The sequence below is a fragment of the Tauraco erythrolophus genome, chromosome 25 (assembly GCF_009769465.1).
Source record: "Tauraco erythrolophus isolate bTauEry1 chromosome 25, bTauEry1.pri, whole genome shotgun sequence".
In the NCBI taxonomy this organism is placed as follows: domain Eukaryota; kingdom Metazoa; phylum Chordata; class Aves; order Musophagiformes; family Musophagidae; genus Tauraco; species Tauraco erythrolophus.
Window position 1 is genome coordinate 710,356 of NC_141489.1, and position 24,972 is coordinate 735,327.

General features: G+C 49.5%; 1 protein-coding gene across 4 annotated transcripts in view; it reads left to right on the top strand.

Annotated features, from left to right (window-relative positions):
* Positions 1-728: 728 nt before the first annotated feature.
* The window catches only part of ACLY (ATP citrate lyase), a 28,499-nt gene continuing 4,255 nt past the window's right edge, over positions 729-24,972 (top strand). The window contains exons 1-22 of one of the 4 annotated variants that reach the window (XM_086626376.1): positions 729-757; positions 7,410-7,579; positions 9,209-9,331; positions 10,826-10,888; positions 11,525-11,715; positions 12,650-12,729; positions 13,240-13,374; positions 14,975-15,089; positions 15,590-15,726; positions 16,112-16,173; positions 16,334-16,451; positions 16,614-16,768; positions 17,171-17,261; positions 18,414-18,443; positions 20,127-20,268; positions 22,011-22,179; positions 22,652-22,756; positions 22,973-23,169; positions 23,329-23,410; positions 23,755-23,865; positions 24,417-24,544; positions 24,738-24,831. In XM_086626376.1, coding sequence (XP_086482502.1) covers positions 7,421-7,579; positions 9,209-9,331; positions 10,826-10,888; positions 11,525-11,715; positions 12,650-12,729; positions 13,240-13,374; positions 14,975-15,089; positions 15,590-15,726; positions 16,112-16,173; positions 16,334-16,451; positions 16,614-16,768; positions 17,171-17,261; positions 18,414-18,443; positions 20,127-20,268; positions 22,011-22,179; positions 22,652-22,756; positions 22,973-23,169; positions 23,329-23,410; positions 23,755-23,865; positions 24,417-24,544; positions 24,738-24,831 — 2,487 coding nt within the window. In that variant the 5' untranslated portion in view covers positions 729-757; positions 7,410-7,420. Of the gene's footprint in view, positions 758-2,164; positions 2,188-7,409; positions 7,580-9,208; positions 9,332-10,825; positions 10,889-11,524; positions 11,716-12,649; positions 12,730-13,239; positions 13,375-14,970; positions 15,090-15,589; positions 15,727-16,111; positions 16,174-16,333; positions 16,452-16,613; positions 16,769-17,170; positions 17,262-18,413; positions 18,444-20,126; positions 20,269-22,010; positions 22,180-22,651; positions 22,757-22,972; positions 23,170-23,328; positions 23,411-23,754; positions 23,866-24,416; positions 24,545-24,737; positions 24,832-24,972 lie in introns of those variants that run through there. The other 3 variants (XM_086626380.1, XM_086626379.1, XM_086626377.1) reach the window with 3 other exon arrangements.

Sequence of the window (24,972 nt, forward strand, 5' to 3'; positions counted from 1 at the left end):
CCCTGCGCGGGCGAGCAGCGCCCGTTGGCCGAACCCCCGGGCGCCGTGCTCCAGCAGAGCTGCGTGCCGGTGACAGCCCGTTCCCGAGCAGGGCCGCAGTCTGCCGGTGCAGCGCGCAGGCTCGGGGCGAAGCGCCGCTCCCCACCGTGGGCACCGCCGGGCACCTCCCGCCCCCGCGGTCACAACACCCCGTGGGCGGTTCTCAGCCCGCCGCAGCGCAGGGGAAGGAGCGCCCGGGCCTGCCCCGCTGCCGGGGCCCCGTCTCGGTGAGCGCAAGTGCGGGGAGGGCCGCCCGGCGGTGCGGGACGGGGCCGGTGCGGCGCGCGGGCGCCCCGAAGGTCCCGGAGCTGGACGGGGCGGGGAGGGGGGAGGGCCCGGCGCGGGGCTCCTCCTCCCGCCGGCGGCGGGGCGCGCGCCGCGGACCTTTGCTCCGGGGCGTGACGTCAGCGGCACCGACCCGGCGCGGGGGTTCACGGCCGCGCGCGCCGCCGGGCCGCGGGATGGGGGGGGGGGGGGGCGGCGGGGGCGGGACTACGTCTCCCACAAGGCCGCGCGGCCGCGCCCCACCGTCGGCGGCCAATGGGCGCGCGGCCGCCGCTCAGGCAAGGCACACGTGACGGCGGCGGCAGCCAATGGGCGGCGGCGGCGCCGGTAGCCTGATGGGCCGGGGGGGGCCGCGCCGCGGCGAACAAAAGGCGGCGGCGGCGGCGCTGGCGGGCGGTGCGGGACGGGACGGGGCGGCCGAGCGGGCGCCCAGGTGAGTGGCGGGGTGGCCGCCCCGCGGTGGGCCCTGCCCGCCCCGGGGGGGGCGGCGGAGCCTCGCCGGGCGCTGCTCCCGCGGGCCGGGCGAGAGCGGCGGCGCCTACGCGGTTTTGGGCAGGAGCGGCGCGGGCGGGAGGTGCCTGCGCGGCCGAGCAGGGGCGGGCGGCGGTCCCGGTGCGCCCGGGCTGCAGCCTGCGCCGAGCGCCGCGCTCAAGGAGCGGGGCTCGTAGCGGGGCGCCGGGGTCCCCCCGCGCCGCCTCTGACCTTGAGGGAGGCGCAGCCGCCGCTCGCCTCGGCCTTCCTCGTCGGCCGAAGGGTGAAAGAGTAGCGGCCGCGTTCGGTGAGGTCCGGTCTGACCGGGGGGTTTGAGGGACGGGCGGCCCGTTAGAGACGGGCACAGCACAGGCCTGAAGGAGGGGCCGGGAGAACCGGCTCTGGTCTGCGGCAGCAGCGGGTCCGCGCTTCGTCTTTGCATCATCTTCATCTTCGTTCCCGTCAGCCCTGACTCGGGAAGCCCTTTGCCAGCGGCGCACGGGCCCCGTCTCCGGAGCGGAGATCCCTTTGCGGAGGCAGCAGCCCCGGCGCCGGGAGCTCTTTCTCCTCCCAGCAGGAGCGAGACTGGCCCGTGCGGCTCTCGGGCTTCCTGCGAACGGGGCGACAGTTCCAGGAGCTGCGACGTGGCTGTTCTCCAGCTCTTTTGTTTGCTGCCTGCAAACACCTGCTGTTTATCTTGCTGCTTTGGAAATCCTCTTCCTTTTTTACAGGCTTCTCTTTCTCTCTGTAAAACTGCGTTCGCTGTCTGCCATCGTGTCTAAAGACTGGAAGCTTATGTGCATCCTGAATATGCTGTTTGTAGGTGTCTGTTGTTTGTTTCATTTCTTTATTTGGGTTTGGAGCTCAGAACATCAGCTCCACTGTCTAACGCTGTTATTCAAGTCCCGTAGAGTCTTCTCCATAGAGGCCTCCTGTGGGAACAGGCAGAAAGCACTGCTCTTCCTCCCGTTACCAGTTCTGCTTGAAGCGGGACCCAGCACAAAGGACAGCCACAGCTGGGAGTCCTGCCCAGAGCACATGCTGCTGCTGTCCACTTTGCAAGTGATGTGAGGAAGGATTTAAGGAACAAACCTGTTAAGGACCCTGCCCAAAGAATAAGATAGTCTTTAAAGACAGGACTCTAAATATCCCCCTTCTGACACTAGATGCTTGCCAGGGCGTTTGGAGCCTGTGTGCTGCTCTCCGTTAGCCAGACTCGACTCTGTCTGTAGTCTGATCCTCTCCTTGGCTGCTGTTTTGTTCTCAAAGGTCCCACATCTGCAGGGAACCTCCTCTGGAGCTGGGCATTCGATGTGCTCACTGCCTTCCTGCGTGCACCTGCTTGCATCACACGAGAAGGGTGCCAGGTGTTTCATAAGGCACAGCACTGAGGTATCTTGACCCATGAAGCTGGTTGACTGGTACGGGGCCTCTTCTCCTGAGCCCTCTCTATCCTCTGATGAAAGTGCATGTGTTTGCCAGGTGGAAGCTGACGTAACTTTTCACGCTGCTGTGGGCTGAAAATACTGGCTGATCTTGAACTGTGTTAATAAATGACCTGGGATGGAGGGGGAAGGTTGCGTTACAGAATGGTTTTGTTGACATAATTCTTGGGAGAGAGGGCATGAAATTTTTACTGGAGAGGGAGCCCTTTTCTCTGGTACTTGGTGGTACTGATCTGGTACTTGACTCTTTGGGCTCCATGGAGGCTTTGCCTGGCTTCTGTTGTCAAGAAGATATCTCCTTGATGTTGTCTCCCCATCTTCTTCATTGGACTGCATTGTGTTTCCCCTTCAGCTAGTCCCTGGTGTATTGAGGCAGACGTATCGGTTGTGTCACAGCAAACACAACATCCAGCTCTTTAATCCTTCTCTAGCTTCCACCATCGCACCATTTTTCTCTTGTCAAAACACTTGAGAAACTTTCCCAAGCATAGGATTTGGGGTTGTGGGGGGTTTTTTTTGCATATTTGGCAGGTGATGTTTTGAGGGAATAAGTGGTTCTGAGGCCTTGAAAATGTGATCTAATCCAGTTCTCTTACTTCCTTTGGAGTTGCCAGTGGAGGCTGAAAACGCACTTTTAAAATCAGTGGCTGTGGGTGATGATATAAAGGTCTCTGTGTTGCAGGGAAGCTGTTTTTTTAGAGCCTCAGTAAATGAACACAAATCATTCATTCATGGAAATCGGTGACGCTTCCAGGAATAACTTGTTCTTACACCAGTAACCCACTTGTCAAGCTAAGGCTAGGCTTGTGACATCTGCTCAACAGAGCTCTCTGCCTCTGCTGAAGAAATAAAGGACAGCGCGCTTTGAATGCGAGAGTGGCCCTTGAAACCTGGGCTGACTCCAGAGCTGACCCTGCTCTGAGCTTGAGGCTGGACTAGATGACCTCCCGAGGCCCCTTCTAACCCAAACTGTTCTGTGGTCCTATGGTACGTTGCATTTTAGCTGGAAAGTTCATGGCACGCACTGTAGAAAATGCTTCAAGGTGGCAGTAGGTTGTCCTTCGCTCAGCAAGCCCGGCCGAGAACCAGCCGTGCTTCCATCACGCATCCTCAGGGCAGAAGGCAGGGTGGTTTGCAGCGACTGGACCCGAAGGGTTGTGAGCGTGCAGGTGCAGCACAGACCTCACAATTACCAGCAAACCGTCGCAGGCGGCCAGCGAGGCGTTACAGGTTAGAAATGGTGAATTCTGTCTGCCCCCTGGCCGAAATCTGGTGCAGCAGAGGGTACACGTCACGAGCAGGCTGGAAAAGGCGTTTTGTGCTGCTGGCACCAATCTGCTGTTGTGGGGTGGTTGCAAGATCTGGGGCCTAAAGTCATAAGAAAACTGCGGTTCAGTCTTCCCCAGTGCATCACGAGCAGGTCTGGGAGTGAACCAGTAAAAAAATGTTATCTGGTAACTTGTATTTGGTACAAAGAAAGGGAATTTTTTTTTTTTTGCTGCACCCCCTCTGTTTTTCTTCAGACGTGCACTCATTGCTTTCATCAGCATTGGTTGGTGCTGCAGGTGCTAAGCATGACTGAAAATAAGGTTATCCATGACGGATGAGAGTCCCAACCTGCCTCCTTGTTGGGAAACCGCAAAGGTTCCGCTCCTCCAGCTCCGCGGTGACCCTCCGGCCGCGCTCCTGCTCAGTGCGTGCGGAACGGATGCGGCCGGCTAACGGAGTCTGCTCCGATGGTGCTGGTTGCTGAGGGACCCGCATGAGCACATACAGTGAGGAATTGCTGATGCCCTATGGATTTTTTTTTCCCTGCTGATCTTTTAGCTTAACAATTCAGCAGAGTGAAGCAATTGTTTTGTGCTGCCTGTCCCATGAGAAAGGCAGGGCTGGAGCAGCGGAAAAACTGAGTGAGGGGCATGATTAAAGGCTGGCTAATGATTAGGAAATGTCTCTGAACCATGGCAGATAAGGGCAGAACAGCCTCATTCCTGCTCTTCTGTTGCCATGACACAAGGATTTTGTCATTTTCCAGCTACTGCTATTGTAACAGTCCTCGAGGCTTTTCTCTTTACCCCAGTAGTGCTATTGCAAAAATAAGGAGATGACAGTGAGAGAGAAACTAGAGGAGCAGCCGGCTGTAGCAGCACGAAGGGCAGTAAGGTTTGAGATGAGCAGCTCCACAGTGCCATGCCTTGTAGGAGCACCCTGCACTTTGTGTCCCTCAGGTTTAAGCAATCCCATGTACAGTTATTACCCCTGACTTTTTGTTTTTTTACAGGACTGTTTTAGTAAGACCTGAGGGATGTCCTGTGTCCAGTTTCCTGCAATTGCAGACTATTACATCGTGGTCGTTGGCAGTCAAAGCAACTCTGCTAATCTTTGAATTTTTAATGCAGATTACAACACAGTTCACACTCCTACAGTTTTGCAGCATTTGCAGGACAAAGATGGGCAGAGGATTGCAACTGGTAACAGGAGTTTGTACAGCAAATACCCAGTTGCTCTGTAAGCACAGGAAGCCGTGTCTGCAACCCATTCAACGTGCAGGTCATCTGCCAGCTCCCTTGCGACGTGTCTGGCTGCTTCTGCGTACCTGTTGCAGGTTGCTTCTCCTTGAGACTGTTACGTACTCTGCCTCTCTTCACCTCCCTTTCCTTCCAGTCAAAATTCCTGTCCTTCTAAAAAGCTGTGGTGGTTTAGCGCCAAGGAGAGATGAACGTTTGTCCAACTTCAGTGTCCGTGCTTAGCTGACGGCCAGATTGCAGCCTACCTAAGAAGGTTGTGCAGTAAGCCTTCCAGCTCCTAAAATCCTTGAGGTTAGTCCACTGGTACCCAGCATTTCCCCTTCTCTGACTCTGCTTCCTCTTCCAGTATGTGCTGCTGTTGCTTGTTCCCCAGTAGTTGTGTATAAATCCTTGCCTTGAGATAACTCCATTAGCTCAGTGTCACTCCATCTTTTGTAATTAGGAGCACCCAATGGAAGTGCTAGATTACTCGTAAAGCTACTGCAGAATAGCTGCTGGTAGCCCCAGGACTCTGAGACAGCTCCACTCCCACAGCATCTCCAAGCACACACTTTTAGGAATGCCTCTCAGCAAACAGTGCCACCGCGGCAGCCGCGGCGTGGGCCGTGCCGCCGAGGGAGGCTGCCAGGGAGAAGGGAGCAGCGGGATGGGTACCCTGCTTCGCAGCGCCGGGCACACGGAACGTGCCCGACCTCCGCCGGCTCCACAAGGGCTCCCCTCTCCCTGGGCTGTGTTGACTTCGGCACTGGGGTAATACAAAGCGGGGTTATTTTTAGCAGGCTGAAATATTAGGTGCAAGTTTTTGGGGTGCCAAGAAAGGGGTTTTGATTGTACGGAGAAAGACGGGGAGCTTCAAGAACATTGCCCGATGCTGTTTTGAAATGGGATTAAATGGGAAACTGCACCGCAGTCACGTTGGAGTTTCACATAATAATTTGCTGAAAGCAGCAAGGCTGGTTTTTTTTAACGTCTTTTGCCCTTTCTGTAGCTTCTCCTTTTCTATTTTAACCCTTGAATTGCATTTGGAAAGGCGTTAGCAGCAGGTTTGACTGGCAGTTCTTAAGCCTAGTTAACAGCTTCCAGTACCAGTACTTAGTGGGAGGCAAGTTGTGCTACTTTCTTCTGCAGAGTAAATATTTTATCTGTTTGGGGGTGGAATGGGGCAACACCAAACCTCTTTCTTCTTCCTCTAGGGGAAAAAGGTCTTTATTTCTAAAGATGGCTAATTATTCCCTGGCGTATTCTGTGCTTGCTTATAGGATGAAAAACCCAGTTGATGCCTAACGGTTATTCCCCAGGAGACAGCACAAGAAGGAACTGTGGAATTTAAAACTGTTTCTCTTTCTGGATCTGAAGTGAGGCGCATGTCCTGTGATGGCATGGGCAGTTAGTCAGTCTGAGCCATTCAAGTACTTCTCTGTCCAGAGACTCAGATGGAATCTGAGCTCTTCTTTTCTGTGTTGGTACCTTTCTACCTTGCAGCTCTTCCAGAAGCCACCCTAGGCGTGCTTTTGCGTTTCCTGCCACGCGGGCTGTGCTTGGGGAACAGTGACATGACCCCCAGTCACTCAGAGTCCAGCACGAGCCACTGCTTGAGCTTCTCTGTCAGCAGGCTGAGCCCACAGAAAAATCAAAACCACTTGTTGACCTCTGGCTGATGACAAGACACAGTTCTGATGTTTGACACACGCAGCCAGCTTCATTGGGAGGAAGTAATCTTTTAAATAAATGCTTACTGCAGCTAAAAATAAATGCATCTTTGACACGTATGACTTTGTTGCTGCATATCAGAAAGAACAGTTACAGACTTGAGATCAGAGATCATTTACTTATGTCAGTTTAGAATAAACTTTTTTAAAGAGAAGAAAGCCATCTCCAGGGAAAGGTGTGACAATAGGAATTTTTTTTTTAAATTATTTTTCTCAAAAAAAGCCCAAACTATTTTGTCTTAATCTTCTTTGGTTTTTTGAGCATCTTATTCTGTAGAGTGTGAACCTGCTTCCAAGATATCTCAGTTCTGAACCTAAAAAAAAAAAGATATAAATGTGTTCTGGTTTTGATAATACTGGCAAGGTTTTCTTTTCCCTTTAAAAGAAGGAGGTGTGGGGGATTGCTAATTTGCCTGTAGTCAAGCTCAGACTGGAAAAGGGGCATGCCGTAAGAAAACAAGTGGGAGGGAGGATTTTCCTCTCCTGTTGCCTTGTCACTCCCTGGTACTGAGCTAGAAGCGCTGGCAGGTGCCACACGGATCCCACGAGGAAGGAACCCGGGGTGCTGTGTCGTTTGAGACAAACTGCCTTGGCTGAGTGCTCCCCTGGGCAAGGGTGGGAGGGATGCTCGGAGCTGGCAGGTTTGGGGGAGGCACAGCAGTGGCTGGGACAAGCTGCAAGGATTGCACCTCTCCCTGCGGGAAAGCTGGACCAAAATAGTGTTCAGGGCAGCGTTGAGCTCAGGGGTCGAGGCTTTAAGCGCCATGGAATAGTCCTTGCTTATCTAGTGAACTTTATAGCTGTATTTATAAGGGAGATCTGCAGCCCCAGCTCTGTATTTGCTTTGGTTTTGGACTGAGCTTGGGGACTGGGAGTTTTCTGTGCGAGCTGGACTCCGTTCCTGATTATTTTATTATTCCCCTCCAATTCAGACTAGGCAGCCATGTCAGCCAAAGCCATCTCTGAGCAGACGGGGAAGGAGTTCTTGTACAAGTATATCTGCACGTCCTCTGCCATCCAGAACCGTTTCAAGTATGCTCGAGTCACTCCAGACACTGACTGGGCACGACTCACCCAGGACCACCCTTGGCTTCTGAGCGAGGTAAGAAGAGCTACTGGCTGAGCCCCGGGCAACCTCTGCCCACCCCAGCTGCTCCCAGTTGGGCACAGCACGTGCCGTGACAGGCTGTGAGCAGAACCGTGCTCGGATCTTTCCTGAAGGACCGGTCGCTGCTGCTGCTCTGCAACATTCATTTGCAACACTGATGAAGAAACAAGCCTTGCTTCAAGGCTGCTGTGTCACCTTCTAGGGGCCTGACTGTAAAATTCCTGTAAGGACTGTGAAATACATGAGCAGAGGTATCTGCAAACAAGCAGCTTCTATTAACCACACAGAAGGTATCAAGGCTAATTCAGACTAAAGCAAGAGTCTCTTGAGATGTCAGTCCCTGTTCTCAAACCTTTACTTTCTGAAGCCATGGAGTGCTTTCTCCAGGGCCAGCTTTTATGTTCGGTCAGGATACTGCTGATGTTTCCTGTGTCCAAGCTAAACGTCAAGGAAAACATTTTTGGCTTTTTCTATGCAAGATCTTTTATATCTCTGTCTTTCATAGCCATGCACTTTCTGTAGAGAAAACATATCCAGAGCTCTTTTTATTAGTTGTCCAAGCTGGCTCCTTTCCCGTGGCTAATTATATTAAGTCATTGGTTGGTAGAACATGAGTGATTCACAGTCCTTGACTGACTGATGGAAGCCCTACACTAAGTAATTAAATGTTCCATACTCAAGTGAATGAGTGAATTGCTGGAACATATCAGCAGTGCTTCTAAAAAGTCTTGCAGAAAGCCAGAAGGGAGGATAGCATCCGTAGAAGGATGTTATCTGTCCTTTAGGCAGAGTTCTGTAATGGTAGGAAGGGCCACAGGGTCCAGCAGACAGACCACGATCGGCATTCGGTACTGCAGCACATTATGTTCTGACTCTGCACTGTAAGTTGCTGAAGTTCCAGGACACATCAACTGTACAGGAGAATGGCACCCAGTTCTTATTTTTTAAAAAAACATATTTGCAAGCTAGAGATAAGTGTGTTGCCTGGGAACAGCTTTCAGCAGGGATCTTAGAGAGCCACCATCAGTTGGCTGCGATGTGCAGGTCGCCTGGCCCTGGCCAGTCTCATACGCAGAGTCCGTCGTGACTGCAGGAGCCACCTGTGTCAGCACTGCCTGTGCTTGCTGTGTCTAATAGTTCTTCCTTACGAGCCACTGCTCGCAGAGAAATACTAATTTCGTGATGAATCTTGCACCTTACAAAGACAGTTTGCAGAACTGACGGGATGCTCTATGCTTTTCAGCATGTGTGGTGGTTTTGGTTTTGTTTGGTGGTTGTTTTTTTTTTTTTTTACAGAAAGTAAGTACACACGCCTCATCCTAACAGCTGCTTTGAAAGAGTTATCACAGCTTGTCAGAAAAAGCCAAAACAAAACTGTCACCTCAGTCTCTGATGTGTACTCATGTCTGAGTAGAAATAAGGTGGCTCCTCTCAAAGTACAGCATAAAAAAACCTGCAGGCGTGTTGTACTGGGAGATGAATTTGCCAGAAAATTAAAGAAAGTCTGCAAGGATGTTTGCTGTACAGAATTCAAGTTTTTGTTTCACTATCTGCAGAGAATCGCTCCACCAAAATGACTTTCTAATGCTTCTTTCTTTTAATCCCTCTTGCACAACGTCGTAGCGTTTAGTGGTGAAGCCAGACCAGCTCATAAAGAGACGTGGGAAGCTTGGACTGGTTGGAATTAACCTCACTCTGGATCAGGTGAAGGTTTGGCTCAAACAGCGTCTGGGCCGAGAAACCACGGTGAGTGCCACCTTAGCAACAGAAAAATAAGATTATTTTTTTGTTGTTTTGTCTTTTCTGCCTGCTTGCATGATGGGGGCTGTTGCGCAGGCGTTTCTCTTGCTTATGGTGGTTTAAAACGTGTGTTATGCTGGTGCCAGAGCAAGTGAGAAACTGTCCCAGTGTGACCTTCCTGCTGGGAAATGACACACCTCGATAGGGAGCACAGCTCGGACCTCCCCGTGACCATCCGCTGCCCAAGGCTGCTGTGCAGGGCTGTGCCGTGGGAGCTCAGCTGGATTTGGTACCCTTTGGAAAATCCTTTCCACTCAGGAGTCAGCAGTTGATGGCTCAAATGCTTTGTCTAGTTGGCATAGCTGCTTCACTTTAATATCCAAAGCAGATTTAACAAGCATAAAAGCTGTCATAAAATTGTCCTCTTGTTGTAGCCAGCCAGCGTGTTTTGGCTGATGACTGAGTGTTACTTCAGCTCCTTATTTTAACTCGGTGCTGGCTTGGAATATTTATTCTCCTGGGAACGATGCTGCAATGCCAATGATAAAGAAATGCCTGCCATCCCAGCTGCTGTGCTGCGGGAGCTGGCAGATATCTCATGTGTCAAGGAAACCGATGCCTCGGCCCTGCTGTGATGGGTTCGCTGCTGGCTCCGGCACGGAGCGGCGCAGCCGAGCCGGCGAGGCTTGCCTGGAGGCCCTTGTGGAACAGCAGGCAACGGCAGCTGGTGTGCGAGCCCGTCGGAGGAACACGTGGATGTTGGAATGGCTTCTTTAGCACAACACAACAGCCACATCCAAAGGCAGGACTGTGCCAAGGGCTTGTGACCGGTGATGCTCGCTCCTGAAGCAGTGTCCTTGGGAGCAGGGGGTATCTCCCATGGCCTGTGCAGCAGCGTCTCTTGAACTGGGAGACTTGGTTTTGGATAGCAGGACGGTTCCTGGGGCCTTGCTGTACCTATCGGTCCTTGTAGGAAGAGGCTAAAGGGTCTTCTCTTCCATGCTCACTGACACCACTTCCAGGGCAAGTGCTGGGCAGAGGCCTCTACTCCTGCCACTGCCTGTCTAGCTCGGGCATTCCCTCACCTCTGAGTTTTTCAGAGCTCTGAGAAGAAGCTCAAGCCACCACACTTGGCACTGCACTAAGCTGTGCTCTGTAAAGGTGCTGCCTCCGGGACAAGAGATGAAGAAGAGCCATTTTGTTGTAGTTTGGATAGCCATCTGTCCTGCTCGGACAGGGGAAGGTGCCTGACTCCTGTGACCTGTGAAGTTCAGGCATCCCAGAGTGGTACAGCAGCATGGCTATCAGTGACAGTGCTCGATGCCGTGCTGGGGAGGGAGCGGTATGATTCCCCAGGAAACACAGTGGAGAGGTGCTTGGGAGGAAGTGATTTTTTTTTTTAGAGCAGTGTTGATTAATTCTCAAAACTTGCCTTAGACTGTCATGAAAGTGGATATTGGACAAGCATTTATTGGTGTTCATCTTGTTTTCTGCCTACAGATTGCTAATGCTAAGGGAATCCTAAAGAATTTTCTGATTGAACCCTTCGTGCCTCACAAACAGGTTAGTGTACCCAATACAGCATTAGAAAATGCTTTTAAATCTCTCCTCACTTGCCTGCAGCTTAGACTGGTGCAGTGGGAAGGCAGACCCTTGGCAGCGTGCTGCCAAGCTGGCGGTGGCCACGCGTGTGGTCAGAGCTGCCCGCAGGCACAGCGTCAGTCCACGCCAGGAGCTGCTGATAATCGTGGTGGTTGCTCCTACTCTGCTGGGAGGTTACAGGTCACCTCAGAGACACCAGGCTGGTCAAGGCAGCTCTCTGCTCCTCGAGTCTGGTGCTCCCGAGTGTGGATAACAAACTGTTGATGTGAGATGTCTCCGTTTGTGCTGGTGAAATATTCGGGCTCTGCTGTGGTTTGCAGGAAGGGTGTAATTGCTTAGGATGCAGGTGCTTTCGGTGCACACAAGGGTGGACCCTGGTTTGCACTTCAGTTGTGCAAGATGGGAGCAGTTTTCTCCAGAAATGGAAAGTGTCTCTGGCATGTTTCACCAGGATGAAGTGCTCTGAGCCCTGCTGCTTCTCCTTGGAAAGCTCAGCAGTGTGCTCAGCTGCTCCTTTCCTACCATTCACACAAGAGCCTCTTCTTCAAGGTCTTCCCTGGGTGTGACTTGCTGATGTTTGTGCCTGGATCTGTGCAGGAGGAAGAGTTCTATGTGTGCATATATGCTGCCCGTGAGGGAGACTACGTACTCTTCCACCATGAAGGAGGTGTGGATGTGGGAGATGTTGATGCCAAAGCTCAGAAGTTGCTTGTGGCAGTGGATGAAAAGCTCAGTGAATTGGATGTAAAGAAACATCTCCTGCAGCATGCGCCAGCAAATAAAAAGGAGTAAGTAGAGATGCTCAGTTCTGGATATGGCCAACCCACCAGAAGCTCCTCTTCTTTATTTCAGTGCAACATCCCTTCATTCTGTTTCACCCTAAAGCTTGCTCTCCTGCCCTTCTGGCTGCCCTTGAGAATATGCCACGCATCCTAAATCCAAGTTTTTTACCTTATCTGAGCCTCTTGTAAAGCTCAAAACAAGTGCTTGTAGTGCTTTGAGCCTTCACTTGACAGCAGCACTTCTCAGTCTGCTGAAGTCTTGACCTCTGAGCTGTTGGAGACATGTATTGAATTTTGATCCTTTGTGCCTGCATAGAAGAGTTTCTTTTATTTAGTAGGAACGGTGATAAGAAGTGACTCTGACTGCTAAGTCTTAAATGTGCTCTCCCTTACTCTGGCCTAGAGTAGGGAGGTATTCTCTTGCTGTTTCTACACTTACTGCAAGCTTATCTGTAGATCTCTTCTAATGAGACGTCCATAGCTAGCTGCCTTAATACAAGTCATGATTTTCCAAGCATAATGTAATCCCTGATGGCACCGTTCAGCACTGAAAGGCTGAAGAAGCCTCTCACCAGTATCACCAGTATGGCTTACTGCAGTCTCTTCCCCATCCTAGCCAACAAAGTTCTGACAAAGATGCATCTCTGTCAGAGGGAGACAATGATGCATTCCTGTTTCTCAGTGAGATTAAACAGACTGAACATCTATATGAGGGTTGTGAGCAACTGTGTTCTCAGCAGAGTTTGGTGGAGTGTAATTAAAATGAGTCATCAAGGTCTTCCTTTCCTTGAGTCCTCAGCTAGGCTTCTGCCAGGGAAGATGAATGGGAATGACAGCAATTGATGCCGAGCAGATTCGCAGGCTGCTGCTGATGTAAATGAAGCAGAGCTGTGCTTTGGTTTTGGCTGCTTTAATGAATGTGTGTTACGTTTTTTTACAGCATCTTGGCCAGCTTCATCTGTGGCCTGTTCAACCTTTATGAAGATCTATATTTCACCTACCTTGAGATCAATCCATTAGGTAACAGATATTTTTGGGAGCAGGACTGTCTGTTCTAGAATACTGAAACGTGTACTTTATCCTTCTCTGGTTTGTGTAGCTCACAACAATTCTGGGTGGCATATGCAAAAGAAGTACAAAAGTGGCTATGATGTGTCTTGGAGCTATTGGTTGAATGAATCCAAACTGAGGACTGTCTGCAGGTGTTCTGTTATCTGATTTCCTGCTGGAAATGAAAAATTCCATCGAAAGGGATGTTAAGTCAGAACTGAAGAACATAAAAGTTGTTCTGTTGGATCAGAACAAAACAGCACCTGAGCTAGGGCCAGGTCCATGACCGTGGTCACTAGTTAATTCTTAAGGGAACTCTCTGGGTTTGGAATGTACAATTAAACTGATTGGGGGAAGGGCAGCAAAGGTGACCTGGCTTTGGTAGTGTTCTCTCTGCAGTGACAAATTTTGAGAGTAAATCTGTAACGCATGTCTCTGTATGAACCAAAGCAATTTCTGGTATTACTTTTTCAAACCCAGTAGTGACTGATGATGGTGTCTACATCCTTGATTTGGCTGCGAAGATCGATGCAACTGCCGACTACATCTGCAAAGTGAAATGGGGGGACGTGGAGTTCCCCCCTCCCTTCGGCAGGGAAGCTTACCCGGAGGCAAGTAACAACTCACTGGGGTCCAAATTCTGATGTTTAACTTCAGCCAGTTACGTGCCAAAGCTCTGTGCTTGCACAGTCCTCCTTATACGGGGCTCTCGCCCGCGTTGCTCCCCTCTCAGCATCCTTGTTTTTCCTTGGAGCACTGGAAAAGCCTCGTGGCAGCTGATGCTCCCTCAGTGTTTCACTTACAGTTGTAGCAGTTGTGCAAAATCCACACGCAAGTGTGAATCCAGAGAAAACAATCACCATCTCTGACTTCCAAGTAAAAAGTTAAGATGTTAATGCACATGTTTTCCTGGAAAGTGATGGCCACGAAGAGGCCTGCAGGCAAACTTTTTGTTTTAAAGTTAGAAACGCCCGTTCCCTCTGAGTGCCCTGGGTTTGTTACTGCTGGTGGCATTAAGAATGCTCCATACACAGCCTCCCAGCAGCTCCAGAGGCTGTTGGAAGTAGAACCCGCTCCTTAATTGTCCTCTTACTTAATTCAGATGACTCTTCTGCAGGTTCCAAAAGGATTTTTGTCCTGACTCTTTTCATTTTAATAATTATAATTGTGCTTCAGTTGGGAAGGTTTTTGTAACGTGGCCAGCAAATCCATTTAGCTGTTTCTCTCTGTGTAGCTTGCTGGATGCCAGCACTTAACTCAGTTTGCTCTTAAAAGGATTAGTTCAGTTTTTGTGTCTCTGAATCATCCCTCTGCAAGTCGCTGTGCAGGCTGTTAGGGCATTGTCTTTGCTGAGAATTTTGATGAACTCCCAGTGAAGTGCTTCACAGCAGGCAAGCACTCTGATACAGGAACACCGTGTGGAGCCAAATCACAGCTCTCGGTGATGACATTCTTGGCTGCAGCACAGCAGGGAGTGTGTAGCCATGGGTGTGTTGATTTTTAAATTTCCTCCAGTCTCAGTCTGCAGACAAGGTCAGAAGCAGAGTTTTCAGTTCAGAGATATTTGATTCTGTGACTGTGAAACCATGAAACCTGGGAGCTTCCCAGGGCTGGCTGAGCAGGGAAGGAGAAGCCCCCTGTTCATGGACAGACCGGTGTAGTACAGCTTAGCAAAACATGACCAACAGGCAGCTGCATTTCCAAAGTTCTTGTGCAAACAGGAAGAATCTGCTTCTAGATCTGCACTGTACAACTGAAGTAATATAAAATTTATTTATAGCAATCATTTGTGACTTCACCTGGGACAAACAAGAGACAAGCCAGCAGGCCTTATAAAGACAACATACTCTTTGGAGAGTATGATTTTTTTTTTAATTTTTTCCCCAAGCAAGAATCAAAATTTAAGTGGATACTCAGGCTGATCTCTTTGAATTTGTTACAGAGAGAATGGCGCAAGCTGTCTATATCCAGTCCAATTTCAGTGTTCTGTCTTGGAGAACACGTAGCACAGATCAGTCCTTGCCCCTAAGAGGCGAAGCTGGGTCTCTGCCCCTTCCAAAAATGGTGTTTGTAGTTCTGCTCTCTCCTCAGTTCTCATTGAGAGGAGATGTGGGAGCTCTGCATGTCCAAACGGGCCCAGCACAATGGACCCTCTGCTTTGGAAAAGGGGGATGCAGAGGAAGTTTAAATTGGGTGCTGCTCTGTCCACAGGAAGCCTACATTGCTGATCTGGATGCAAAGAGTGGAGCCAGCTTGAAACTTACTATTCTCAACCCCAAAGGCAGGATCTGGACCATGGTGGCTGGTGGTGGTGCCTCTGTGGTTTACAGGTAACAGGAACAAGGTTTCCAGAGAGGGGGGTGGGTTTACAGTGCTGGAAGAAAATAACTGATGCAGCCTCTGGAAAGGAGACTCTTCTAAAGCAATCTTTCCCCATCCGTGACTGCTTGGGACCTATTCAGAATGAAGATGCTGTGCGGATTTCTTACCAAGATGTGGGAAATAGTGTCCCCTAGAGATGATGATTTAATTCTGGGAGGTTGAGAGATGGTTTCTTTGGAAAGAAACAAGCTGGCTGAAAGCTGCTGATGGTAATGTTGTTACTGTGGTAGTCACCGTGTTCCCATCATATCTGGGAAGCTTAACAAGATTAAAAGTGTAACAAGATTAATCATGACGGGCACCAAGAGGAGAGCAGCTCTGTTTTCAGAGAGGGTATGATCTCCCTGTTACAAGTCCCACTTTCCCAGGAATTTGGAATGCTTTATTAAGACCTTGATCGTGACTCAAATCAACTAATCTCTTAAATAACCTTTTTTTTTCCCTACAGTGACACCATTTGTGACCTGGGGGGTGTGAATGAACTGGCTAATTATGGGGAATACTCAGGAGCCCCAAGTGAGCAACAGACCTATGACTATGCTAAGACTATTCTCTCCCTCATGACTCGAGAGAAGCACCCTGAAGGTAAAAGAGTTGTGAAGCTGCATGTGAGGGGGGAAAAACTGAACAAATCTGGGCTATTGCTATGCTTGGACCTTCCTGGCAGAGCTTTTAATGTACTGCTGCCTTCTGAGTGAAATAGTGATGGATTTCTGTCAGCTCTTGCTTCAGAGACGGAACTTGTGGCTTTCTGTGTAGCAAAGAGCAAACGTGGCGTGAGATTCTTACCAGAAAAATGCTCGCTTGATACGAAGCTCTTATCTTCCAGGCTCTGCTAGACACAACTTAACTGCAAAGGACTGGCTGGCCTGAACTGCAGCATTGTTTCACTTTGTCCTGAACTGGTTCGTGATCTTGCAGTACGCTGTGTTCTTCAAAGGGTTTTATTTATGCGTGTTTCTTCCCTCAGGTAAAATCCTCATCATCGGAGGCAGCATTGCTAACTTCACCAACGTAGCGGCCACTTTTAAAGTAAGTGACTGTTCAGAAGTATCAGCAAATGCCCACAGCCATCGCCCCAGTTCAGTGCTGTGCTGGGGCTGCCCGTGCATCTCTTCCAGGAGTTCCCGAGGTGATGGGGCAGGGTAAGTGTCAGGCTGCCCAGCTCACCTGTCCTGCATGTTTCTTTTAGGGCATTGTGAGAGCAATTAAGGATTACCAAGGCCCTCTGAAGGAGCACGAGGTGAGGATCTTTGTGCGAAGAGGCGGCCCGAACTACCAGGAAGGACTACGTGTCATGGGAGAAGTTGGTAAGAACCAACAATTTCCTCAAGTTTTGTTCTCACGTCTTGCTTCTTCCACCTCCTCCCTGCTGAGCCTTTTCAAGGTTAAATGTGTCGCTTCCACAGAAGCTCATCTTGCTCCTTTCCCCCCCCCCTGCCAAGGCTGACTGCTCTTGTATGCATATGCAGGGAAGACCACTGGGATCCCCATCCATGTCTTTGGCACGGAGACCCACATGACTGCCATCGTGGGCATGGCGCTCGGCCACCGGCCCATCCCCAACCAGCCGCCTCCGGCAGCACACACCGCCAACTTCCTCCTCAACGCCAGCGGCAGCCCTTCGGTGAGTCCCTTCCCCTCTGCCGGGGGGAACGCTCACAGGGAGCCTCCTGGAGGCAGTTTCTCCTGTCTGAACAGGCCAGGAAGGGATCTTGGCCACCACCGTATTTGTACAAAGCTCTGGGAAAACTAGAGTGGCTGTTCCCGCGGGGTTCAGCAGGAGGGGCCCTCCCAGCGTCCGCCTCGCTCGTGCACAAAACGTGACTCCTCAAAACCAACAATGTGACTCTCGCATCTACTGGGAGCTTTGTCATGCAGGAGTCTTCCCCCACTGGACTGAAATGATCCTATCTCAGAATTAACTTTCTTTGGTTTTCTTTGTAGCCAAAGTGGCCATCGCCCCCCACGTGCTCCAGGCCTTTTCTGGCACACTGTCCCTTACTGACTTGGCTTCTGAATCTTTCAGACTCCAGCACCGAGCAGAACGGCTTCCTTCTCAGAGTCCAAACCAGATGATATTGCTCCAGCCAAGAAGGCAAAACCAACAGCACCTCTTGGTGAGTCCAGCATTGGAAATGATTGCTAGGAGTTATCTTCTGCTCCAAAAAAAAACAGAACGTGGACTAGACTAATGCTTTTTCTCGACATAAAGGGAAGTAACTTTGTGGTACCTGTTTATCTTTATTTTGAATTTAATTAAGTGCTTTTAGAATGTTGTCACTTGCTGTGCTATTAGCTCATACACAAGGTGAGTCAGAGTTGCCTTGATCTGGGACGTTGCTCTGAAGTCCTCAAAAAGGGTTTGAGAACTCCAGCTTTCCCATGTCCCCTCATGTGAGGCCGGCAGACAACAGGTTAGAGTCTCTGCTGTGGTTGCTGAACTGAGGCTCTCCAGTTAAATATCTGGGGGGTGTTCCCATGGGATGCTGCTGGAACAGTGGAGGTGTTGAGAAAGTCCTTGGTATATGCTGCAGCTTCCTGGATGAACACTGCAGTCAGTTCAGTAGGAGCTGACACACTCCTCGCACGTTTAGGGTTGGAGGTTACTGTGGCATGTGTTTCTTGTCAGTTTGTTTTTCAGTTTGTTTTTTTTACTGAAGTTTGTAGGAAGCTTCTTTAGCATTGTAATATGCAAGAGCTTTAGTAGCTTTTTGGTTGTATTTGTTGGAAGCTTATTGGGTAAGAGCATGTAGTATGGGGATAAACCAGCAGAATCGGGCAGGTACAGAATGCGGTAACGTCCTGGTCCTCCTCCCTTGAATGTGGGGAGATGCTGGCCTTGGTTACAACAGCAAAGTTGATGATGGCAAGATTCAGATCTGATTCTGGTGAAGCGCATCACAAACCCCACTACTACTCTCTTAATCATTGTGTGCAGAATCTCGCATGAGCAGTGCTTCAAAAACACATGGGAAATGAGCCACGCAACTTGCAGCACCAGTAACTGCCACCTGAACCTGAAATGTGTTTGTGCTGGGATAAGCAAAAAGCTTTTCTAGATGGCAAAGTGTGAAACTTGATGTCCCATGTTTGGAGAGGAAGTACAGTGCAGAGTGCTCCAGTCCACTTTTGAACAAAAGCAGAACCCAGAAGGCCTGAGTGCTGTGGGGAGGAGGGAAGCTGCAGCACCCCACCGCAGGTGCCCTGCTGTTGGGGTGGCAGCAGCCAGCTCTGTCATATTGTTGCATGAGTGATTCTCTCTTTAACAGATTCAATTCCAGCTTCAAGACCGGGTTCAGGTAGGACATGTGTGACTAGCTGAGTGTGTCTGGCCTTGCTGGCAGCTGACTTTTTTTAGTTCTTGGTTTTGTTGCTGTTTTTTCTCTCCAGAAGTTCGCAGTGTTGTCTGGTCCTTCCCTTCCCTCCTGCCCAGCATATTTAGCTATCACCACATGAACTCCTCATCTGTTCACTCAAGTGCAGATCACATACTCCTTTGCACAGAAACTTAAACTATTTCTCAGGGAGAGAGGGACAGGTCTCAAAGAAACTTTACTTTTTCTTCCCTCCCCCGCTGCAGTCATTAGGGAGAAAACCAGACCTGGGCATACTGTGAAAAGCTCCGAAGGAATCACCAACCATGCCTAATAACTGGCATTTTGTCTCAAAGGGAAACAGGTGCTGTGTTTATGAGCCTTGAAGGGCACAGAAAAGTCTCTGAGTGAACTGGATGTTGCCTTAATCAGCTCAGCAAACCATTAAAAGTTGTGCTCGGTGAAGTTGTGGGGACTTGAAGCCCTCGAGCTCTGTGCTGGATGAGAATAAACTGCTGAATCGAGGTCAGAGAGTTTTGAGCCATGGGATGCTAGAAGGGGGCTCTGATTCTCGTTGGGTGCTCTCAGACAAGTAGCCTCCCCTTTCTGGGCCTGCGTTTTCCTCTTTCTGTGAATATTAATATTACCTCCTTGCAGGCACCTGCAAAATAAATGGAATTTTTCAGGGTAGGCAGTTTCCTAATAACATGTCACGTGGCAGCACATCTGAACTGTGACCGTGTAGGGCTGGAGAACAGTGACTGGTTCCTTGTTCAAGCCAGAAGAATAGTATCCTGTCTGATCCCTAATGCTGTTTGCCTTTGATTCAAAGCCAAAAAGAAATTGGCTGTAGACTGAGTTGGGATCAGCTCTGAGCTCTTAAGGGTTTTAAAGTGGGCTCTGCCTGGAGTCAAGGGGAGGAGCTCAACGTTTTGCTGTGACAAGTGGTGTAAATGCACTTCAAGCACCCAGTCCATCCTCACTAGCTGAACTGTTGCCTTTCCTGTGACTCTGTCCCCCAAAGCCAAGTTTTGGGCCATGTATAAATTCTTGGCACCATCAGGTGTTGGATTCTGATCATCAAAAAAACCCTGAAAACAAAAGCTGAGTATGTAGAGCTCCTTTGCTTTCTTTTTCCCCTCCGTTTCTTGCTTTTCTTTTCATTTCCTATCACCCTACTGTGGTGCCCTGACAAACACAGGAGGCAAATCTGCTGTGTTCTCCCAGACTGTAGGCCATGTGCAAATAAATAAATAAGATTCAAAGTTCCCTTCCTCTTCGGCTTTGCAGAGTAACACTGTCTGGGAGGAACACGAATGGCCCACGGGAGAAGAGGAAAAGGCAGTTTTCACTACTTCTCTCCTCTCCTACACCACCTCCCCCCTGTGATTAAGCTCTTGCCCGTTTTGTGAAACCTGAAACCTGGCTGTTGTGTTCAGAACCCTGGGAAGGGGGATGCTGCTTCATCTGCAGTTTCTCCTTAGTTTGGGCAGTGTGGCTACCACAGCCTGCAGCTCACCTGTTGGGTGCAGTTTGGAGGGAGGGCAACATGCCTGTCTGGGAGACTTTGAGCAGACGTTTGGCAAAGCTGCAGTTTTTGTCTTGCACAGGTGTACATTTTGAGTGTGTTTTTGTTTGTTGTGTTTTTTCCCCTCTCTCTCTGAACAGGTAAAGCTACAACCCTGTTCAGCCGTCACACCAAAGCCATCATCTGGGGGATGCAGACACGGGCAGTGCAAGGAATGCTGGACTTCGACTACACTTGCTCCCGGGACGAGCCCTCAGTAGCTGCCATGGTTTATCCATTCACGTAAGTAGCCTGTGTTGACAGCATTTTTTTTCTGACTGCTTCCCTCGAGTTCTTCCATTAGCTTCCTCCCTTCCAGTCTCTGCCCTAGTCTACATCTCTGCTTTAACACTTTCTCCTACGCTCCCTTCCACCATCAGGTTGGCTTTGCTGACTGCTCCTGTTTCCCTTCAAGCACTGATTTCGGGCTGCTCTGTTGAAACAGCTCAACGTTAGCCACATCGTTGGAGTCTCACTTCATGGTCTTTCAAAGGGTGTCCAAATTCCGTTCCTCCGCTCAGCAAGGGAGGAAGGCACGGCTAGTTGGGTTTTCTCGAACGGCCCGCTGGCTGAGCGAGGCTGCGTAAGGTTTACTCCACTCATCTGCAGTTTGCTGCATGCTTGTCTGAGACGTCTTGATTTGTGCCTGCAGCAGCTGGAATTTCCCCCTCCAGACCTTAGCTGGAACTGGAGCAGCTCTGCAAACAGACTAAAGCAGTCTGTCTGTCATGTAGCCCAGCAAAGTTTAAAAAAAAAAAAAAATGCTGTTCTTCTTGTTCATAGTCTTTCCTATAGTGGTAGGAGCTCTTTATCAGGCAGGAAGTGTGCAGATCCTTCAGTGGGGCAGTTCTCCTGTGGTATTGGCCCCATCCCTGCAGCTAATGGGGATGAGATTAGGGGATTTCAGGTTGCCCTCAGGAGGACCCTCCACATCACAGCTGTGCATAAGCTGTTTTGTTATTGTACCTTATGAGCGGGGGGGGAATCTCCCTGTTAAATAGTGCAAGTAGCAGGAAGGGAAGGAGCGGCTGGCTGACCTGCTGCTGAGACAGTGAGACGGGAGCCCGTACAGAGGTAGGAGGCTTGTTTCATTTCTGTGGCATTTACAGACATCCAGGGTAGCTGATGTCTAATCAACCTCTGTCCTGCAGAGAATTTTGCCTCTTGACAGTTAAGTACCTTGTGCTGTCAGTCTGCAGCCTGACAATAATTTCAGCTCTGTGATACCTTCTCAGCAAGTGCCAACCTGAGGGCACTACCCCGAGTGCAGACAGAGCCACATCTGTTAATGAGCGGCAACCCCTTGCAGTGGCACGGTTGTTTAATGAAGAAGAAGCAATAGAGATTAAAAGTTTAAGGCCACCTAAAATTATCTGATTCTGCTTGACCTTTTGGAGGAAGCCAGGCTGGCAGGACCTGGAATGTTCTGTCACAAATGTACCAGTGTGGGAACACATATAAAAGACAACTTTCCTACATACGTCCCCGTCAGCGTGTGTGGGGCAGAGTGAGTAGAGTCTCGCTGTAGCAGAACTGGGAAGCTGACTGGCCCTCACATTGCTGTCCTGGCTGTTCACCACGGATACTGGTTTCCTGTTCCCCCTGTCCAGTATTTGTTCCAGCCCCGTAATGCAGCTTTGCATGCATCTCATTCATTACTCTTTCTGTGCCTCATTCTGTCTTCCAGCTTGGAGTAGAATTAAGGCTCTGGTAACTTCACTGTGGGAGAGCTTATTCATCTTGCTGGATGCCTCTGTCCCCATTAGCCCGTCTCCTTCCATATGCTGCTCTGTTCTATACTCTGAAGAACCATCTGCTGTTAGTATGGTCCCTCCCCGTGTACACTCACTTGCTAGTGAGTGTCTCACAGTCAGTCTTGGTGTCTGAGAACTGGGGTTTGCAAACTCCTCTCTCTGCATGCACTCTATCCCTTTGTCTTTCTAGTAGCCTTAAGGGTCAGGGCTTTTTCATCTTCTCCTCCATAGTGGTGACCACAGGCAGAAGTTCTATTGGGGCCACAAAGAAATCCTGATCCCAGTCTACAAGAACATGTCAGATGCCATGAGGAAGCACCCAGAAGTGGATGTTCTCATCAGCTTCGCATCTCTGCGCTCTGCTTATGACAGCACTGTTGAAACCATGAATTATCCACAGGTGAGTGAAGGATCTAGAAGAAGCCCAAGACAAAAAGGAAGATCCTGTCAGCAGGATACCAGTGTTTCTCAGACTATGATGGCATTAGCAAATTAGCTTGGTCTTCCAGCTTGGCAGATAAAGACGTCAATTCTAACTCCTTGGAGACTCTGAGGAGGATACAGGAGTTGTGTAGCAAATTCTAATGCCAGACTTGCAATTTGTGCAAGAGAAACTTGGCACCTCTTGGTTAGGAGTGATTGCTTTGGGTTGGTTGAAATACAGTGCTGCTCTAATGTGCAAGGGGAGGAAAAAATTCTCTAAAAAATTCTCTAAATAGTGCACTGGTGGGTCCGTGCACTGGGCCTGCCTGTATGAAAGTGCACAGCGTGACCTGCCAGAGGCAGGAGCTGATGGTGCCCCATGAGCAGCCGTTTGCCTTCTCTGTCCTGCGACGCTGTGGGTGCTCACAGTTTGCTTTATCTCCGTGCAGATCCGCACCATTGCCATTATTGCTGAGGGCATTCCAGAGGCCCTGACACGCAAACTGATCAAAACAGCTGATAAAAAAGGAGTCACTATCATTGGGCCTGCAACTGTAAGTACCAATGACCTTTTTTTCTCCTCTCGTCCATCTGTCTTAATCTTCAGATCAGCTTTCTCTGGAAGATACAGCATATCCTACAATCCGTTTTGTCTGTCGTCATATAAAGTGCACATGAGTTTCTCATTTTAAGGTCACATCACTGTCTGATGTTCCTAAGTTTCACGTATATTGTAAAGGGCTTTACATCTTTCTGTAATTTTCTCGTAGGTTGGTGGGATCAAACCAGGTTGCTTTAAAATAGGCAACACAGGAGGCATGCTGGATAACATCTTGGCATCCAAGCTGTACCGTCCTGGCAGTGTGGCTTATGTTTCACGGTCCGGGGGAATGTCCAATGAGCTCAACAACATAATTTCCAGAACCACTGATGGGGTCTATGAAGGGGTGGCCATCGGAGGAGACAGGTAGGAGTCTGCTGCTTCAACAAAGACACCATTTAAGTCAGTCAACAGAAGAGTTGTTAGTAATCTTGGAGAAGGACAGGTTGGCTGTTAACTTTTCTTCTTTCAGAAAAGCTTATGAAACAAATTCAACTTCTACCGTTTTCCCTGTATTCTATCCAGATATCCTGGTTCAACTTTTATGGATCACGTCTTGCGTTATGAGGATACTCCAGGAGTGAAAATGATTGTAGTACTTGGAGAGGTGAGTGAGACCAGTTCTCTCCTTTCTGAGAAATATCCATGTGTTTTGTTCTGGGAGCATCTGACCTGGCTCCAGGGATTCCAAATAACAGCTACAGATAAGGGGCAACAATTCGTACTGTTCTTGAATGTCTCAATTTTTATTTCCTGCTTCTTTAATTAAAAGAAATTGAGCATACAAGTGTACTCTAAAAAAAAAAAATTAGGCTTTGTTCTGAGACTTCAGCTGTTACTCAATGAAAAAGGAGAAAAAAAAAAAAATCCAAGTAATGCTTCCATGTGCATCTCAGAGATGGCTTCTACAAAAGAGCAAAATTTTGAACCAGCTGAACTCTCTTTCTGCAGATTGGAGGCACGGAAGAGTACAAGATCTGCAGGGGTATTAAAGAAGGTCGTATCACCAAGCCAGTGGTGTGCTGGTGTATTGGCACTTGTGCCACCATGTTCTCTTCAGAGGTATGTGCAAAAATGGGGGGAAAATGCATAAAATAAATATAGGAAAGAAGAAAAAAGCAAAATCCAACTTCTCCTACTGTGCCTAAACCTTCCAGAATTGCGAGTAGCAACTTAACATGTGGAAGTTAATGAATATAAATGACAAAAGCCTTTTGTGCTTCTGTAGGTTGTCACTGGAGATTTCCAAGGGGTTCTGCATACTTGTAAAGGGAGCCCAAAGATCCCAGGGAAGGCAACAGATTCTAATAGCCACCTGCTTCTGGAGTGGGAACGGGGAAGATGTGTGTTGAGCAGCTCTGGAGGGGGGAGGAATGTAGGGAGGCAGAACGTCGATGGAGGAACCTAGAGTGATTCCAGATCAGCAAATCTCCTGCATGTTGCAGTACTGATCACAGCTGCATCCTGGAGTTCTGGTAGCCCAAATCAGAAGGCAGACTTGCAGCCACTGGTAGTGCTGTGTCACCAGTTTCCTAGTCAGTTCTTTATTCTGTTTTACTCTCTGCAGGTAAGCGACAGGTATTCCTAACTGCTGTCTCTTCTCTTGTTTGTAGGTGCAGTTTGGCCATGCAGGAGCTTGTGCCAACCAGGCTTCTGAAACTGCTGTTGCAAAGAATCAGGCCTTGAAAGAAGCTGGAGCGTTTGTTCCCCGGAGTTTTGATGAGCTGGGAGAGATCATCCAGTAAGTCACACTAACAGGGCATCTCCAGCAGGGAAAAAGACTGTTAGGGCACTGATTCTAGCCTGGTAAGGGAATATATTCCTGCATAAGAAAAGCCAATTCTATTCCTTCTGGGGTTTTAAGGTCTAGATTAAGACCACCTCACTTGTAACTCTTAAAAGGACTTAAGTTAACAAATGGATTCTCTCCCTAGGTCTGTGTACCAGGATCTTGTGGCCAAAAGAGTGATTGAACCAGCTGAGGAAGTGCCTCCTCCAACTGTGCCAATGGATTACTCCTGGGCAAGGGTGAGCTGTGCCATTTTACCTGGTTTTTGGCTCCTTAGAAACCAGACTGGATGTTTGCTGTTCTGGATGCTTATGGTGACAGTGGCGTGGCCTTGGGGTTATATCCTGTGCTTAGTGTTTGTGAGCTCTCTGGCTGTGCTG